This window comes from Crocodylus siamensis, chromosome 2 (assembly GCF_052110815.1).
Source record: "Crocodylus siamensis isolate JL-2025a chromosome 2, ASM5211081v1, whole genome shotgun sequence".
Taxonomy (NCBI): domain Eukaryota; kingdom Metazoa; phylum Chordata; order Crocodylia; family Crocodylidae; genus Crocodylus; species Crocodylus siamensis.
Genome location: NC_143396.1, coordinates 284736465 through 284755589, shown reverse-complemented (window position 1 = coordinate 284755589; position 19125 = coordinate 284736465). Strand labels below are relative to the sequence as shown.

Below are 19125 nucleotides of genomic sequence, written 5' to 3'. Positions count from 1 at the left end.
TGCCTTCGGTCCATGGTGGCCTCCAGTTCCCCTTTCGGGGACCCTCTGCAGCTCTGAAATCCGTTCTTTTGTATTCTTTTCCCCTCCTGATGACTCTTCATTTCTGGCCTTTGCTGATTGGTCTCTCAGTGGTCATCAAGCTGTCCACATTCTGTCCTGACGTCATAATCCTTTGTTTCACAAACCCATCACATGCACGCATCCTAATTTGGGCTTTACTGATCTTCTCCTAATTTGTTCTGTTCCCTCACAACCAGAAATCCCGAGGGCTCTGCAGCTGGGCACTGTGACCTGGTGCCACCTTATCTCATGTTATGGACAGTGTGGGACATGCCTTCAACTTCCCAGCCTGAGTGTCTGCTTGCTGTTTGCCTGCAGACCAGTGGGCCTTGAGGAAACTTTCAGAAACAGGCTTTTTTAGAAATCAGTTAACCCTTGCTGTTGCCCTGGACCATTATTCTAATGCGTATCTACTTCATCTATAAGCCAATTCCCAAAAGCAAACCTCTAAATACCATTTTCTAGCCATCACCTACCACCTGATAAAAGGGGCCAGGGATTTACTGTGCTACCCATGAAGATGCTCTAAAACAATGGTGAAGTGGAAGCCCTGTCAGCAGTCAGTAAACGAGGGGTTAAATTGGGTTTAACCTCCACTTTTTGTGGGATAAGAGGGCACACACAAGCAGTTATTATAGAGAGACTGAGGCCTAGTAAAGCCCCATCCCTTTTACCTCACGGTGAGTGGTTGGTGTGTTTAAACTCATCCTTGTGTTAAATTATTTTATTTTTATAAAGAGATGGGACTTGATTTAATCTGGCTATATAACAGTATAATACCACTGTCTTCTGGGGATTTAGTTACTTCTGCTTCACACTGGTATAATAGAAACCGTCCAGACTTTGCAAAGCCGCTGATCAGGCTATATAAGAACATGCTGCCTCTATCTACCTGTCCTTCTGCAAGTGTCTGCACCCCTGCACTCGATCAGATAGGACCTCAGAGCTGCTTGGGGTATAAGGTCATGTCATTTTCTAGTGATTAATCACAGGAAGAGGGGTGCCCTCATGCTGCCCACTAGCATGCCTTTTCTGTTCATCTTCTTAAGTGGCCTCATCACCGCTGTATTTCAGCACCTGCCCTGAGGGGCAGGGAAGTCAAAGTCCGAAGTCCATCCCAAGCCTAGTGACCCATCAGGCCTATGTAGTTAAGACAAGCCATTTCCTGTAGCCAACAACACACAAAAGAATCGTGCAGCCAGCAATGTGACCAGGTACCCTTGACTCCCCAGCATGAACAGTCAAATGCACATTTAAAGCTGGGCTGACTGAGGGTAGCCTCTCCTGCAAGTCCAGAAACTTGTAGGAGAAACGGGACTGAATTCAGTACAGGTCACATCTGTACTGAGACACCTTCACTAATTTACCACCGTGCACTAGCTCCATTTTCTGGGTGGAAACGGAGTCACCCATGATCAGTGACTTGCTCCATCAGGCACTAAAGCTGCAGCTGAAGTGGAAATGGAAACTAGGTCCTGTAGTTCCCCAATAGTTCCATGCTAGTACCCGAGTTACACAGGCCAGCCTTCCTGCCTTATTGGGATTAGAACTGTGTGTGTGTGTGTGTGTGTGTGTGTGTGTGTGTGTAGCTATATATACACACATACATACATACACATATATATATGTGTGTGTGTATCAATATATATAGAGATATATACACAAAGTGTGTGTGTGTATCTATATCTATATCTATATACATATATGTGTGTGCGTGTATCTATATATGTATGTATATACAGATACACACACACACGTATCCATCCATCCATCCATCCATCCATCTATCTATGTATGCATGTATGTATGTATGTATATGTATATATACATACATATACATATATATACACACACGCACAGGCATACACACACATGCACAAGCATACACATACACACACACACACACATACTTAGTCTTTCATGGGAGAAGATCACCGCATCCAGCGTGGGGAGGGGAGGGAAGAAGACAGAAAAGAAGTGGGAAAGAAAAAGAGAAGGATAAAAGAGAAAAGTTGAAAAAACGGGAAAGGGAAGAGAACGAATTGGGTGGAGGCTAGGTCACGTGAGTACACAGGTGACTTATAAGTCTGATCTTTGCTTTGAACAATCTGCTGCAGCAGGGGCAGGAGAGTGATGAGGACTGGATAGGGAAGTTTTCGAGTTCCTGGCCGCACATTTCTTCATTGCTTCTGCTAGGCATTGCTATTCCAAGGCCAATGCTCCGGTCCGGATTTGGGACCTCCAGGATGGACGGTTGTGAGCGAATTGCTACCATGTCTCTGGGTTGATGCTGAAACTCTTCAGGGACTAGGGTGTCCTTGTATCGCTTTTTGGTGTGCTGCAGAAGCGGACTGTTTGATTCACTAAGAATCAGTGCAAGCCCAGAGACTTTTTTTAACAGTAAGAACAAGTTTAATTTCCCTAGTGAAAGCAAGGTGCCATGCGGCAGTCAAATTCAATATTTCTGAAGCTACCAGAGCTGCCAATAAACAAAACAAAACAAAACAAGGAAGTTCTGCTAAATTCTGCATTTTCCCCATTTTATTAGCCAAAGCTTTGACTCTGCATGTTGCTATTATACTGCTGGTTCGATTTGGTGAAACCTTGCCTCAGCGTCAAAAGAGAACGTTACCGTATTCTCTAGCCTATTGCACACCCTCAAACAAGACATGCACCTTGTTTCTGGACAGTGGCATGCAGGAAAAAGTTCCTTCCAGAGTCACAGCCAACTACGTGACATGGATTAAATCCTCCTGGAAACACAGTGTCCATGAAGTGCAGCATCTCAGGAGGCAGTCTGGGTGAGGCAGTAGGGCCTTCTTGGTGTGGCAGGATGGCAACAAGGCCAGGACCCAGGCCCTTGCAAGGACAGTAGCATGACTGTTGCTTCTTTACTGTAAATGGTTCATAAACTGTTGCCTTCTACATGGCAAGCCTCATCAAGGTACGGCAGACTGCATGCAGCAGCTCACTTGCCCTGAGCCAGCTCAGTTGTGCTTTAGGCACGAGCTACAGTGTTCAGCCAGTAGCTCCTGCAGCTGTGAGAGGGTTAACACAGGACTCCTGCTGCTTGCTTGGGCCACAGAGAAATAGCAGCTGTCTCGGCAGCAGTTGAGCACAGTGTCTGCTTGTTTCCATTCTTCCCTGCTTTTATTCCCAGGCAGAAAAATCAGCTTCCCCACTTACAACACGTATCCCTGTTTTGGAAGGTGGATTGCGGAGGCCGGGGGAAGAGTGCATGCGATATGCCGTAAATGCCGAATTTTGAGAGAGCACTGTTTGAATCCCACAGATGCAACTGGTTTATGTATCTGACCGCAAACACTGTGACAGGAACCCATGACAGATGAAGTGAACCGGCACAGATTTCTTGCCAAAGGGTTTTGTGTGATAACCGATAACTGTCGTTAAACAGGACCAGAAATTCACTGACCTGGATAAAAAAACCCAGCCAACCAAACAAACCTATGCACCATCCCCTGCCTCAGTTTCCTTGCTGGCCTTGAGTTTTCTTTGGGATCAGAGGGTCCAAGGTCCTTCTCCTGCATCTTCTTCTGCGCATAACTTGTCCTCTGCATATGTGCTGCCTCCTGCTCCATAAAATTGCTGGTAAAAGGCTCTCCCTTTAATGAACTTTCTGTCTCGGGTGACCCTCCTGAACACAGAATCATAGAAAATTAGGGTTGGGAGTGACCGCAGGAGGTCATTTAGTCCAACTCCCAACTCAAAGCAGGACCAGCCCCAGTCAGCTTCATCAGACCATCAAAATCCCCCACCCATGTGCCCTGCTGCTTGGTTACCCAGCCACATAAGAAGGGACCACTGTAATTCAGGCTTTAGGGGATTTCAGGGAAACGTAGCCTGAAATTTAGCATTTCCCCCAAACCCTTGTAAGCTGCAGGAAATGGCCTGAAACCACAGAGGAGAGGAAGGTTGGGGAGAAAATTTTTAAAAAATTACCTGAAACACAGAGAAGAAAGGCACCAGAGCCCCAGAATCAAGGTGGACGCCCCATATGTTTAATAAGCGGTGAGCTTTACTTTTCTTCAGACAGCTGACGATCAGCCTATGTGCTGCTATTCAATGGTAATCAGCCCCATGGCGGGCTCCCTCAGCCAATCAGAGGCATGGGAGAGCCCGCCCTGAAAAACGCCTGCAATTGGCTCCAGCAGACCTGCAGGGAGGTTGTTTTTCTCCTTGCCGGAGCCTGAATTACAGTGTCCCTACGCGGAAGCAGACTCTGTCTCTTGGACAATAGCAAACTCCTTGTCAGAGTCGTCCAGTTGACTCATAAAGTACCACCAAGATTTAAATGGTGCTCTGTGGTTAGCTTGGTGTCATTACCGTTGGCTATTTCAGTTCAAGATGGAGGTAAAAAATGACAGCAAGGGAAGCAGGCCAGCCTTGGGAAAAGAGTGGAGTTTGTTGTCTGATAGACACTTGCAGAGAATCCATAAAATCAAAGAGACCTCATACGGTACACATAGACACCCCAAAAAGCAACATCCTATATAAAGGCATTTCCCGAGTCCTACTCTCAGCGCCACTGTCAATACAGCTAAGGATCCTATTAACCCTTTTGCAACAACACCCTACTGGGCGGTTATTCTTCCATTTCTTGACGACAGCCATTGCCACCCTTTTTCAGGCTCTGCCATCCCCATTTCTGCAGGCGTTCTTTCTTCCTGGATGCATGTCCTCGCCTTGAAGCTATATTCATTATTTCTAAATGAAGCCAGCTTACAGAGCTATACTGGTCGTTCTGTGTAAGAGCCCAGTCCTCAGTGTTATTTACCACTCTCCTGGGCTCTCTTATCTGCACGTTTTCTCTACAGCGATTTTACAGATGTCCATTTCCAGACCATAGATGAAAAGCATGCATAGTGCTAGGCCTGGTACCAATCCCCTAGAAACATCCCAGCTGAATGATGATTGCCCATTAACAAGTACTTCTTGAGACTTATCGGTAAACCGCTTAATCTGTGCTGTAGTACAGTGTAGTGCTAATGCCTTAGTCAGACTGCTGTGTGGCCCAAAGTCAAAGGCCTTTCATTTGTTTTATATACCAAGATTACATCTGTGCAGTAACCAAATTTGCAAGCTCATCAGAAAATGAAATCAGGTTTAGTAGACAAGACCTATTTTCCATAAAGCCACAGTGAGTGGCGTTAATTATATTCCAGGCCTTTCATTCTTAATTAATTTAATCCTGTATCAGCTTTTCTGCTATTTTGCCTAGGAATGATGTCAAACGAACTGGCCTGTAATTAATTACCTACATTATGCACTGGCATAAACGTTTGTGGGATCAAGCTCTTAATTATAAAGGATGTAAAAAGCATTCCACTGTTTTTTTTTCCCATCACCCCCAGCTGAGCTGACACATGGTAAATGACCTGCAATAATCAATCTGCTGTAAGATTGCTATCAAAAAGTTTCTTCTCCCGGGGCACTTTCTTTTTAGTGCCTGAGTATTTGAACCCAAAAGGTGTGCTAGTTTAACTAAACCAACCTTAAGTAGCTTATCCCAGTTTAACTTATACCGATATGGGAAGTGAAACACATTGATACTGGTCTTGTGGAATTGCATTTGGTGGTGATGTAACAATGCAGGGTAACAAAACTGCTCTCTTGACTGACATATTTATACTCGTATGAAAAACAAGGGTAGCTTAGACCACATATTCCCAGATCACCAGCCTAATTGGAATCGAATTACAAGGGTTGGACTGTTCTTACATCAAAAACAGCGAGCAGGAGGCCACTAGCTGCACTTTATTACAATTCTCTCGCCCTCCTGTCCCTGATCTAGTACTTGGCTGGCTTTGGAAACTCCCTGAACTCTTCCCTCCTCTTCCCCTTACCTGCAAACTGTTTTTAAGAGGAAAAATTGCTAGGAATTCGACTTACGACATTGTAATTGCTTCTCCCTGCCTTCTGCTTGCATTCAGTGGTTCTTGCATTTGAAAGCCCAGACCCAACCCCCACTGCCATCCATGGAAAAGCTCCCACTGAGTTCAGTGGGTTTTGGCAAACGTCCTCTTTTCTGGACTCTCTGAAGCCCGAAGCATGACCTCAGCAGTAGGCAGGAGCAGCATTTGCTTTGTGCCTAAAGTGCAAATCAGCCCCCTGCACAGCTTGCTCTTGTTTGCTTTCTCCCAAGATCCTCTCCTGCACCATTGAAGTCAAGGGGAGTCCTGCTGCTGGCTTCAGCAGGGGCTCTGCAGCTGTAAGGACAGGGAATTTCCTCCCTTTCCATCTCAGCCTCCTTCAGGATCCAGTGAGCCCCCAGGTGGACAAAGTGACAGAGCTTGGTGAATTCAGGAGCCCACTGGGCCTGCGTCTGCAACCTTCTGCTGCTCCGGCAAAGATCACTTTGAAGGGCTCTGCTCCCCCAGCCCTTGCTTTTCATATGGCTCCTCTCTTGACTCATTGCCTCTAGCCCCACAACAGAGCAGTGATGATGAGCCAGCTATGGCAGGCCAAAGGGGCCCCAGCCCCAGCTCAGCTACTTAGCTGAGAAGTGTTCCCAGGGGGCTGACAGCCTAGTAGGAGCCCCCAGTTCTCCTAGGTAGAGCGGAGTAGGTGGGTTTGGCTGGGGTGACCCACTGCTCTGGTGATTCCCAGGAGGCAGACTGGTTTCTTGGGTCCATTAGCAGTTGCATGCAATTTAGAGCAGCCATGTGGTTGCTGCAAGTAGCATCCGGGGCCATGCTGGTCTTGACCCCACCAGGCTTGGAGAGCAGGCTCTACCTGGGACCTGCATGGAGCAAACATCTGCCAGACCTGAAGGAGCTAACCCAGTTTCACTGGCCACCAACTAGCAAAAGAGTAGCGCTGCAGTTCGGAAGGGCAGTGTGTGCAAATGACACTGCCGCTTCTCTTTTGATACAGGTCAAACCTCAGGATAATCACTACCAGGTCAAATTAAATGGTTGTTCATCCCCTTACAATAAGAGAGCCAGGTTTTTGGCCTGGGCTGCTCGCAGACAGCAGTGGAATTCATCTAAGAGCATTTTCTCAGAGCATTTGATTCCTTCAACCTTTCACGAAACATCAAAAAGCCCTTCCTCCTCCTTCCCTCCCCTCTCAGCCCTTGCCAAATGTTTTCCCATTGTCCTAAACTAAATTCCCATTGCAGCTGAGCTGTGTCTAACGGGCCAGGCTTGGCTGCATGCATAGGGGCAGCTACAGCTGGCTATAAAGTCCCCCATTGCCAATATTTACGATGATTACTTTGAGTCATCTGTATCATGCCGGGCATTTGAACAGCACTGGACCAACATGCAATGAAAACACAGCCCTGCCCACAAGGTCACGTCACAGCAAGTAAAACCAAGATGGGCCAGAGGCTAACAGAGAGGAGGAGTGAGAAGATTACAGGGGAAGTAAGGCGAAGCCACTGGAAGAGGGATGGAAAGATGACTGGGAAGACTATGGCAGGGTGAAAGCATTGGTGGTTAACGTGGAGACTGAAGCTAGCAAAGGGAACAATTTTATAGAAAGTGTGAAGGGAGAGGGAGGGGAAACTGAGATAGTAACAGGAAGAAAGGTCTGGGTGGAGCCGGGATGGGTGTAGGAGGAGGACACGCGAACAGGTGGAGCTAGAGCAGACCTTGGAGATGGGCCCAAGATATTTGATTTTGAGGTAGTAACTAGCAGGTAGCGCAGAGACAGTTTCCAAAAGGACTTGATGTGATGGAGGAGGAGCAGTGAGAGAGGAGGCTGGCAAGAGCATCTTGGATGGACTGGAATAGTAAGAGCTGAGAATTTGGGAGGCCAGGTTGAGGTTTGTGGTTATGAAGATAAAGGCTGTCTGCAAGAGATTCGGGGAAGAGAAGGGCATCAGAGAAAGGAGCAATAGGACTTCAGGGACAATGAGATTCAGAGGGAGAAAGCAATGGAAAAAGTGAAGAGGAGACCAAAACTGGACTCCTGCGGGAGAGGAAGGAGAATGGACCCTGAGCGGAGATAGAGAAGGGAAACAGTGGGAAGACAAAAGGTTTCATTTCGGAGAGGATGAGCCTTGACTGGCACTTAGCAACACGAGAGGTGTGGTCCGGCTGGTCCTGTTTCCGACAGTGGCTGGTGCCAGATGCTTCAGAGGAAAGCACCAGAGTGGGCAGATGTGGAGCAATCTCCCCCCAGCATGAGTGCTGATAAGGCTGAGGCAGCAGTAGAGGTCACCATCAAAGGCAGCCTAGAGGATAGTAACTGCCAGAGTGGATCAGATCCCTGTTCATAATCCTTTAAACCTCTGCTATTAGCACACTATATTTATTTATATTCATATATTAAAAGTACTAAACAATAACTCTCCCTGAAGATTTGCTCCTCCGACCACGGGCTCTTTCCTATGCTTCTAGCTACTATATATAAAGCAAAGCACCAGTGACTTCAAAGCACCGGTGACTTCTCCCCAAAAACATTTTCAGTGCTACGTAACAACATGGAGCTGGAAGTGCTTCTTCCTTTTCAAGAGGCAGCAGAAGATCCCTACCGGGGTCTGTTTCCAGAGAAAGGCTCTTGGAAATTTCCAAAGGTGCTAGAAGATACCTGCCTATCTAATCGTGCAGAAAAAGTGAAAACTTTAGCTTGAAGCCCCAAGCTTTCCCCTCCCTCCAGCTCATTGTGGGAACAGCCAGTGCATTAGAGAGTTATTTGCCTGCCATCCTATTTACTGCCTCTGTGGCACTGTGAATGATTTATAGCTTGGCCAGTAATTTGCAGTGTCAGCTGCTGCCATCTAGTGTCATCTTTCAAATTAGTCCAACTTCTGATTAGTTTTTCAGGTGCTGGGATGATAAAGGGAATAGTCAGCCCTGGGTGAACCATGAGACCCAGGAAAGATAAAACCCTTTTCCAAGGGGACTAACTAACTTGTGAAAGGCAGGGAGGGTGTCAAGTCACGAGCTGTGCTTGAGATTTCAGTTCCACTCCTGGCTATTTGGGACCAAGAGTGCATTAGGTAGGCCCTAATTCATGTATGCCCCCAAGCATGTGTTTGAGTTCAACTCTGCTTGCGTCTTGTCCTGCGTACAGAGGTTTGCCTTGAGATCCCCGTGTTTCAAGTCTCCATTTGCCACTTGCGACAAGGATGTTTTTCTCTTGTCCGTTCAGATTGTAAACCTGATACTTCTTTAGGGTACCCCCTTCCCTCCTTGTCTTTCTGGGTTGCAAGGGTGCTGGTTTCTTTCATCTCCATTTCATCTTTCTCACGCAATGTCTTTACAACACTGGCAGCGTGGGCCTTCATCCTGGCTGGGGGCCCCTGGTGTTACCAAAATGCTGGTACTGCCTTGGATCCAATCAGTGAGGTGCAAATACAGGATTTGTGAAAGGTTTCAGGCCGATGGTGGGATTGCTGGGGGGACGAGGTCTACTCCCACTTTTTACTTACACTCAGTTTACTTTCTCAGAAACATACACTCATGCACACCATATGCACGTGCATACACGCACATACCCCCCCTCGCCCAATAACATCCATTCAGGCCTCTCCATCCACAAAAATTAAAGCCCTAAACAGCTTTGCCCGTTCCTTTTCTTGGTTGGCCATCCCTATTTATTCAGCTACTGGTCTACATAAAAAAGCTTAATTGTTTCTTTCCCCTCCCTTACATGAAGGGTATGATGGACCTCATAATAACCTAAATAATAAAAGCATCTGTATGTCAAATACAAGATTAAAACACACCCTCTGCTCTGAAGAGAATAAACTCTGTTTGATTTTCAACCAGATATTTATTCACAAAGAACCAAAAACATCCTGCTGAACACCTTCCACCACAATATAATTCGGTCAAAAGGGGTGGGGGGATGTAAAGACCTGATTCTTCTCTAACTTACTTGCAATGGGGAACATACTCATTGTCTAAAACAGGCTTTGCAGAGAAGAAACCTCAAAGCCAGAGAGATACCCGCACTCCAGAGAGGCAGGCTCGAGGGGGAAGAGCCCTTCTGATACCGAGCTGGCTCTGTCACTGCACACTGTGTATGGTGATGGGAGGCAGCATGGCCACGTGTCCATATTTACAGTATACCATTTGATGCTGAAGGGAGAACTAGAGGCTAATGGCTTAACCATAAGCAAAAGCTGAATACCTGGGGCACAAGGACATGGGGCAAATGAATATCGCTGCCTGAAAAACAGACCAAAGCTTACAGACAACGCTGGACAATGCAAAACATCCCAGATGAAAGAGGTGCGTGTGTGTGCGAATGCACCCACACAACACCAGAGCAGGGTTTGCTGCTTTCTAGAGCACCACATAGCGAGACGACGATCACAGCGCTGCACCAGGTTTGCAGAAACCAGAGGTTTCCACATTTTGCAAGGGTTATTGCTATCAGTACCAAACCTGGAGAAAATCCTGGTTTTATTACGGTTTCTGCTGATTTCACAGGACCAGAAGTTTAGCTCACTGCTCTGTAGTTCCCTGGATCATCTCCGGAGCCCTTTTTAAAGCTAGGCGTTACACTGGCTAACCCCAGTCCTTTGACACAGAGGCAGTTTTCATGACAAGTTACATACAGGAGGTATGCATTTTCAAGTTTGGGTTACTTAGACATAGACCATCCAGTCCTAGCAATTTGCCACTATTTAGTTTATCAGTTTCCTCCTGTACTTCCTCCTAAAGCAGGAACAGTGCAAATGAATATGGAGATGTCTATGGGGCTGATCTGAAGCCTATTGAAAGCTGTAGGAGTATGACCCAAAGAGAAAAGGACCAAATTCAAAACCCATCATATGCCTTTAATGGGTTGGAAGGAGCCATAAAAGTGATATAATAGATACACAAAAGCATCGTGGATTAATTCTGAGATTTAGAATCACAGACGACGTGGGTTGAAGAGGCCTCAGGAGGTCACTTAGTCCAACCCCCTGCTCAGAGCAGGACCAGCCCCAGCTATAGTATCCCAGCCAAGGCTTTGTCTAGCCAGGGCTTTAAAACTTCCAAGGATGGAGATTGCATCGCCTCTCTGGATAACCTGTTCCAGTGTTTTATTAACCTCCACCTGAGAAAGTTCTTCCTAATATCTAATCTAAACCTCCCTTGCTGCATCTTGAGCCCATTGCTCTTGTTCTGTCATCTGCCCCCACTGGGAACAGCCCAGCTCCAGCCTCTTTGGGACCAACCCCTATTAAATCCCCCTTCAGTCTTCTTTTCTCTAGACTAAACAAGCCCAGTTCCCTCAGCCTTTCTTCGGAAATCCTGTGCCCCAGCCCCATAACCATTGTCATTGCCCTTTACTAGACTGTTTCCTATTTGTCCACATCCTTTCTGTAGTGGAAGGCCCAAAACTGGACACGGTACTCTAGATCTGGCCTCACCAGAGCCTAATAGAGAGGGAGAATCACTTCCCTTCATCTGCTGGCAACACTTTTACTAATGCATCCCAGGATGCTGTTAACCTTCTTGGCAACAAGGGCACACTGTTGGCTTATATTCAGTTCCTTGTCTACTGTCACCCCCAGGTCCTTTTCTGCACATCCACTGCTTAGCCAGTGGCCCCCCTGGCTGTACCAGTGCATATGATTGCTCCATCCTAAGTGCAGGACTTTGTACTTGTCCTTATTGAACCTCATGAGATTCCTTTTGGTCCAATCCTCCAGTTGATATGCAGGATACATCTGCTCCTGCCCAGGCCCATCCCTTTGCATTTCCTGTTTTGTATTAAGTGACAGACTTAAACCTGTTCCTCGATTACTCCATTTGCTTATATGCCGCGCAAAATCCTGGTCCTTGGCCATGATTCAAAACTTATGGCCCAAATAGTGTCACAGTTTAGGGGGTGGGAAGACAAAATGGTGTTAATCCTCCCAGAGGTTACTGCCCAGTATTAAATGTGAGTCCAGTTTTCTTCTGGTTGCAGTTACTGAGAGATTTTATGGGAGTAAGATTACATTCCAGCACTAGAAATACCTCCAAAGAGTTCTGAAGCAACAGAGGATTTCATTATCTTTCTGTCATTGATGATAAGCATACATGATAAGCAGGTATCTTAATACCTTAAAAACTAACTCCGTATTTATAGCTGCCCAGGAAGTTATCTTTAGCTTTTAAATCCTCTTTGTACCCAGGATAGATATTTGGATACTCAAACAGCTGGATAATAGCACATTCTATAACGTTAATTAAATGTCTTTAAGAACCAAATGTGCTTGGAAAATTGTCATCAGTAGCAAATATTATGGGAAAAAATAACTGGGTACTGGGAAAACTTATTACTAGTGTCCTATTAGTTGATGAACCGAATCCCTGTCAGAGTCCTATTAATTTGTACACAAAACACTGGCTCATTCATTTCTTGTTAAAGACTAGATAGTCATTCCCAAACGTTGATGTGTACTAAATCACACTGGAATTTGCTTTGGATAATTAGTCAGCCTAAAAAGCATAGACTGGTATCCTCCATAGCACCCATCAAGCTAGCTGATACGTTCAAAGCACTGGATACTCTTCAGCTTTTCTTGGCTCAACAAGACATAGATGATCAACTCTTTCATTTTGCAGAATTATCTTTTATACTGGCAATGAGTTCATGTGAGAGTGCAGAGCAAAAATATTGGACTGATTATTTTACTCCCTCACAATCATATCATTCCTGTGTAGGGAGTACTCTACAGTGATAAGATTAATAGATTCATAGATTCATAGATGCTAGGGTTGGAAAGGACCTTAACAGATCATTGAGTCCAACTCCCTACCTAGGCAGGAAAGAGCGCTGGGGTCAGAATTGCAGAACAAAGGCTAGCTTCATTGGTGGAACATCAACTGTACATTTTTGTACTATATTTTGGGTTCATTATAAATGTTGAAAATTTTTCTTTGTTGTGTCTCGATAGAGCATACAGAAAACATCTCACAAGAAGCTGAAAATGGCTGGCTACTGATAATTAGTCACTTCTGCATAGTCAGTCCTCATTACCAGTCCCCATGGGGTAAGGAATTAGCCAGCTTTTATTGTAGCAATGAAGCCAAAAGGCAGCCAAAATGCTCTTTAACTTGCATTTTGAGCATTTCCTCAGTTCAGGCAGCTCACAAAGCCGTGGCCCTTCACAAGTGTGTTCCAACTATTACTGTGATCCAAAATGCACATAAGATCTGAGAGCATTTGTCAAGGATGCAGGTCTCCTGAGTCTACTCTGGGCCTCCACTGCCAGAATCAGAGCTGGAGAGAGATGTCGAGGCTGTTTAACATTTGGCTTTGGTGTTTTATGATCGCTTGGAATGAGAAAGCCTGACCCTTATAAATATTGGGCTTGTAGAAGCTTGAACCTATTGACCTGCCGCCAGTGATCACTTCAGAGGCACGCTGGAGACCGCAAGAGCAGGAAGGAGCACAAAAAGCAAAGGTGGGTATCACCAGAAAAATGGGGGAACTGCTGGGGAAATCAGCCCCTTCCAGGAGTGCCGACCCCCTGGGAAACACAAGCAGTGTGCTGCTTTCCAAACATCGTGCTTCAGTTCATTACAGGGACCAATCTAAAAGCTCCCTGAAGTCAGTGAGAGTTTTGCACTGACTTCACGGAGCTCTGGATGAGCCCTGCTTTTAGCAACTTCTAAACAGGAGGGTAGTACAGGAGGGTGACTTTTCTACCCAAAGAGCATATCAAGACCCTTTCTGTGGCAACCCCAAGAGAAATGTCCCACTCACCAACTCTTGCTCTGCACACCCAAACCCAGAAAGGTATCAGAAAAGTGGGAATTAGGCACATGGGGCATCTATACACGTGCTTCGGGGTGGAGGGATGGATACTTTAATTAGATCAGCTCTGAGAGCCACTCTAATTAAAGTGCCCACAGAGTCACATGTATTCCGTGTCCCACACTTTAAAATGGCAGCAGGGGCATTTGAACTAAAGCTCATTTGATGAGCTTTAGTTAAAGCACCCCCTTTGCCATTTTGAAGCATTAGGATGCTGAATAGACATGACACAGGCCACTGGAGTGCGCTAATTAACACACTCCAGCAGACTCCATTAACTGAGTCTGCTCCAGTGCATGCCAATTAGCATGTGTCGGAGCAGACACCTGGCACATGTATAGGTATCCTTAAATACCTTTGAGGATCTAAACCTTAAGGCCCAATTTGCAGAAGTGCTAAGTCCCTTGACCTCCAAGTGATGGCAATTGACTTCTGAAGGCAGTGAGAGTTCACACCATACCTTGATGCGATAGGGCTGGATTGTACAGCCGACAGGATTAATTCTGACTTAACTCTTCATTTATTTATAACAATTGTTTTTGATGGCTATGGCAGTACCTTGAGCAATCAGGTCCTACCAGTCTCTAGTTAGGCATGCAGAAATAGTAGTGGTGTTTTGCTCCTGGTGACTCAGTGTCTTTCTCTGCAAAGTCATATCCAGCTATCGCATGCATAAACCACAGTGAAATGACTATATCAAAACAATGGAACAGCAAGAAAACAGTCTTCCCAACCTCAAGCATTAAGCAATGATGTATCCGTCCCCGTAAAACCCCATAAGGTTGACTTTAAAATGACAAGATTTGATAAAATACATTGAAGGCTTCTTTTATTTGCCACATGATGTAGGCATGTGTATGGGTCATGTTTCCAAGTTTTCCTCCCTAACCAGGAGGGCTAGAAACTTACTCATTTAAAACCAAAACAAAAGAAAAGAAAATCTCTAGTGATAATGAGATTCCACCAGCTGGAGTTGTAAGGATAAATGCCGAAGTATTTGCAAGAAGATTGTGAGAACTGGCAATATTGAGGAAGTCGCACTCTATATCCGATAAGCAGGCATTGAAGGGATAGGGGATGGATTTTATAGCAGTTAGCAGATTATTTTGTCTTGTTAATGGCATTTTTTAAAATTCCTTGTAAGGACTGGGAGAAGAGAGTACAGGCTGTGACACACTCCACAGGAAGACGACAGCACTTGCACAAGCTGCAGATGTTAGAATTGAACCGCAAGCGACAAGAGGTGAGGCTGCAATGACTTAGGGGAGAGGTGCCCGTTGGATTTTACAGCATCTGAAAGGGAGAGAGAGATTGAAAATCTCCAGGCCTGTTTAATGAGGCTGTAAGCAGGCTGCTCAGCTGATGCTGTGCCTGGCTTCAGACCAAGATGAGGGATGCCTATTGGGCAACCATGTCAAAAGCTGGCTGGGATCTGTATACAAGCCCTTGTCTTTTCTTCACTTCCCTGCAGAGCTGCCCTTCTATTCTCACCGTCTTTGGCGTATTTGCCATACTTTGCTCTTTCATGGTTACCACTCTGCCACCCAGTGTTCAGCTGGGAAAGTGAAACGAGTGGTTTCCAGATAGCGTCTGAGTGCAGAGCCTCTGTGCCAGAAGCAGGCCCCTTGACTAGCCGTGCCTGGTACCTGAACAGCAACTCGCATGGCTGGGTTATCCCAATTGTCTTGAGCCTTGTCCAATTATGTCCATAACTGCGTGCTATCAGCAGCGGGTGGTGCTGACACTTGACAGGCTTCACTTCATCTCAAACTGTCTCCTGCTGTTGGTAGGGAACATGCCAGCTTAAATCTGGGACTGTTTTTCTGCTTGTTAATCGTTTCTTTTCTGGAAAATGCAGTTTCAGTTGACCCCATGGGTCAAATTCCCTGATTAATTTTAGAGTTAAAAAAAAACACCCATTAGGCAGGGAAGGAGATGGTGCTGCTGTCTCCCTCTGGTTGTGTGAGCCCCAAGTCCAAAATCGCTCTTTAATTCAGAGTGGCTACAGGAGCTGCTCTTTTAGCTCAAAAACTAGGAGAGTGTCACAAAGTTCCCAGATCCGGCCCTAAGTAATGAGCCATGGCGGCTGGTGCAGTTGTTACATCCTCCCTTGCCTGAACCGCCCTTAGGCCTTATGAGAAATAGTGAGGCCCAGGGTAGGGGAGTAGTATGGAGGCGTAGCACGCTGACCTGCGCGCCACATACCGAAGCTCCATTCCTAGCTCTGCTCTGACCTTTAGTAATGTTTTGGCCTCGGTTTTTCTATCTGTAAAATGGGGGAGCCTAGCCTCGTCTGTGCAGCACCTTGAGCCAAGCAGAAGGAAAGGGGCACATAAAAATTATATAATGATAATGTGGAGAAAATGTCAACACCCAAAAAGATTTCTTGGTGCTTTTTGCTTAGGTTAGATTGTCACTGAGCCTACCTGCTGGTGTATCCCATAAAGCTTTTATTTCCTAGAAAAGCTAAAGACCATATTTTTATGAATACAACACACCCCAGAATAATATAGGCACCTTATTTCTGAAAGGCAGAATAAAGGGGGGGAAAGTCCTTTCCTCATAGTAAGGGACTGAGGAGCAGCAGCTAGGGAGCTGAGCCTGCTTATTGTTCTGCTCCTTATACATCACAGGCAGATTTTACTTTTGCTTTTGCCTGGCAAGCAGCAGAAACTGCTCTTACCACATTTCTCATGTATAATGCGCACTCCAGTTCCCAGCAGTGGTGCTTTGTATGTGAGAAAATACAGTAATTAGTCCTGATTTTAAGAGATTTGCCTTCACTTGGAAGAACCGAGACTTCCATTGAATGGGTGCTGTCAACCCTCAGTCCTGCTAGGTACTCAGGGGGTTAGCGATTTGCAGAATTGAGCCTCCGCCATTCGGAGTTTAAACATTGGAACCCACTGAATCCGCCGATACCAAATTGAACCATTTCCCCCCCAGGCAGAGATGAAGCGAGGGCACCACAGGGAGGCAAAACTCAAACAAAAAGCGGAAGAGCTGAAACCTGAGAAAGCGCATGGGAGGATCTGGAGAAACAGTAGTTCTGACAGCGAAGACCGGGTCCCTGTTGAGCCTGCTCAAGCTTACACCAAAGACCACAGTAAGTAGAGCCACTTTTCTGTAGAAAACTACCAAGCATTTTAAGCACGGTCAAATAAGCTTTCTTGTGAGAAAGCCAGTGACTGCCAGCCCTAAACACCTGCAGCTGTTCGGTCTCCCGGCATCTCATGTTGTGGAGATGGAGGTTGAAAGGGCTGTCAGGGAAGCAGAGTCAAATGCGGTAGGTTTGCAATGCGCTGAGAAGCCTCAGAAAGGCAACGATTTCTGTGTTCGATGGTGGAAGAGAGCAGATAGCAATACTAATGGTTTCTGAACATGCCTCTTGAGAAACATGAGCCCGCGCTTAGGGCCTATGCAGCTTTGTGGGAGAAAACAGCATCTGGCAGGCTGCTGAAGCTGTCAGGAGGGGTTTGCATTGTGTCCCCACCACAGCTGTACACACAGTCTTACCACCTGTCCTGGTGCTGCCTGCTTAAAGTAGGGATTATCCAGGCGAGACCCTGAGTGGAGGTGTTAGGGATCGCGGAGGATAAAGCACTGATATCTGCTGACTTCGGCATGCAGCCTGAAGCCCTCTCTAGGAATCCAGCTCCGGAGCGTAAACTCTTCCCTTTTGGACAGAGCCAGCAGTGAGACTCCTCATGGTATTTGCCTGGCCCCCCTCACACAGATGTGAGGAAACACGGAAATCCTGGGTGCTTTCTTCCCTCACAAATACTAGCACATGCTGCAGCAATGACATCAAATGCTTTGCGGCCAGAGCTTTGGTTCCAATACAGCCTTTCTGTGCCACTCTGGCAATGCAAAGGACCATAGAGTTGCCCTAACAGGACAGCCGAGGGTTTCTTTTTTCCTTCCTTTGCCCTCCCACCTTGATGGCAAGTTGCAGACATGACTAGAAAAGGGCTAATGCTGTCGTAGTGCTTGCAATCCAGCGATCCATACCAATCGTGATGCCCTTTGGTGGGCTTTTGCAAGCCAGTGTACATTAGAGCAGCTCTAAGGCTGCTTTACTTTATGACCAGGGTTAAAATCAACCAGCAGCACCCAAAGGAATCAGAGATTATAGGAGTGATCTAATCCCCAGGCCCTCTCTTCTTGGGTTGTGTCCTGGATACAGCGTGGCTGGCTCCTTGGACTGTGCCCAGTAACACTCTACACCAGGGATGCAGTGCCGCCGTCAGATATTCTTAACTCTAAAGCCCTATGGCAGCTTTTGGCTTATAAAGACGATACGTTACTTGTTAAAAGACCTTTGGTTCACTTTGCTTTCATCATAGAACTGAGCTAGCACGGCACTCTCTTCACTGTACCAGAAAGACATCCCAAGGGGGGAAGACAAAGCAAAGCATCCACTTATCAGTAAAGAAAATAGCTTAGCTTTGTGGGCAATGGCCAAGTTCCTTCTTGGTGGAAGAACACGGACCTCTGGTGTGTAAAGCACCTGTGGGCTGGTAAAAGTTTCACATGCTGTTTTCACATGAATATCTTTGAGCATGTGTGCTAAACCAGTGGGGGGCCAGACTTAAGCTGTATGCCCTCCTTGAGTGCTACTTCTTCCCCTTCTCCTGCCTGATCTGCTGCTCTGCTTTCTTCTCCCTGTCCTGTCTGCTGCTGTGTGGTCAGCCTGCTCCCTAATCTGCCACGTGCCACACATGCAAGCTGCTGGTGCCACTTGAGGCACCCATGCTGCAGGTTGGCCACCCCAGAGCTAAGCCACTGGACCGATCTTCAGCTGAAGACTGCACCGATCTTCAGCATGGGCCCTGTGCTCCCACCCAGCTGTCGCTGTGCTCCCACATGCCCGCTCACTGCCACTGCCACCTGCCTGCCACCACTTTCAGCGCTTCGCTGCTTGCGCACCAGCTGCTCCAGCACCACGTGGATCCTGGCTGCATCGCTGGACCCAAGCAATGAGAGAGAGAGAGAGAGAGAGAGAGAGACAGAGAGACAGAGAGGGAGAGAGGGACAGAATGTGTATGTGTGTGTGTGTGTGTGTGTGTGTGTTCATAGGATGAGTCCCATATGCACACCCACCATACACATGCACCCATACCCTCCACACTGCCATACACACAGCCCCTGACACTCACACCCCCTCACACACTCCAGCTACCCTCCCCACCACACAGTTCCCCATACCAACCCACACCCAACATATCCACACACATACCCGCATGCTCCCTCACCCCACACCCACAGCCCCCACATACACCCTACCCCACATACCCATACACCCACAGCCTCCCACAAACCTATACCCACCCGCTATGCCCCCACCCCCCA

General features: G+C 46.7%; 1 protein-coding gene across 1 annotated transcript in view; it reads left to right on the top strand.

Annotated features, from left to right (window-relative positions):
- CCDC198 (coiled-coil domain containing 198) overlaps positions 1-19125 on the top strand; it is a 36229-nt gene that overhangs the window by 3704 nt on the left and 13400 nt on the right. Inside the window, exons 3-5 of the mRNA XM_090034271.1 lie at positions 13334-13420; positions 14918-15016; positions 16720-16879. Coding sequence (XP_089890397.1) covers positions 13334-13420; positions 14918-15016; positions 16720-16879 — 346 coding nt within the window. The remainder of the gene's footprint in view (positions 1-13333; positions 13421-14917; positions 15017-16719; positions 16880-19125) is intronic.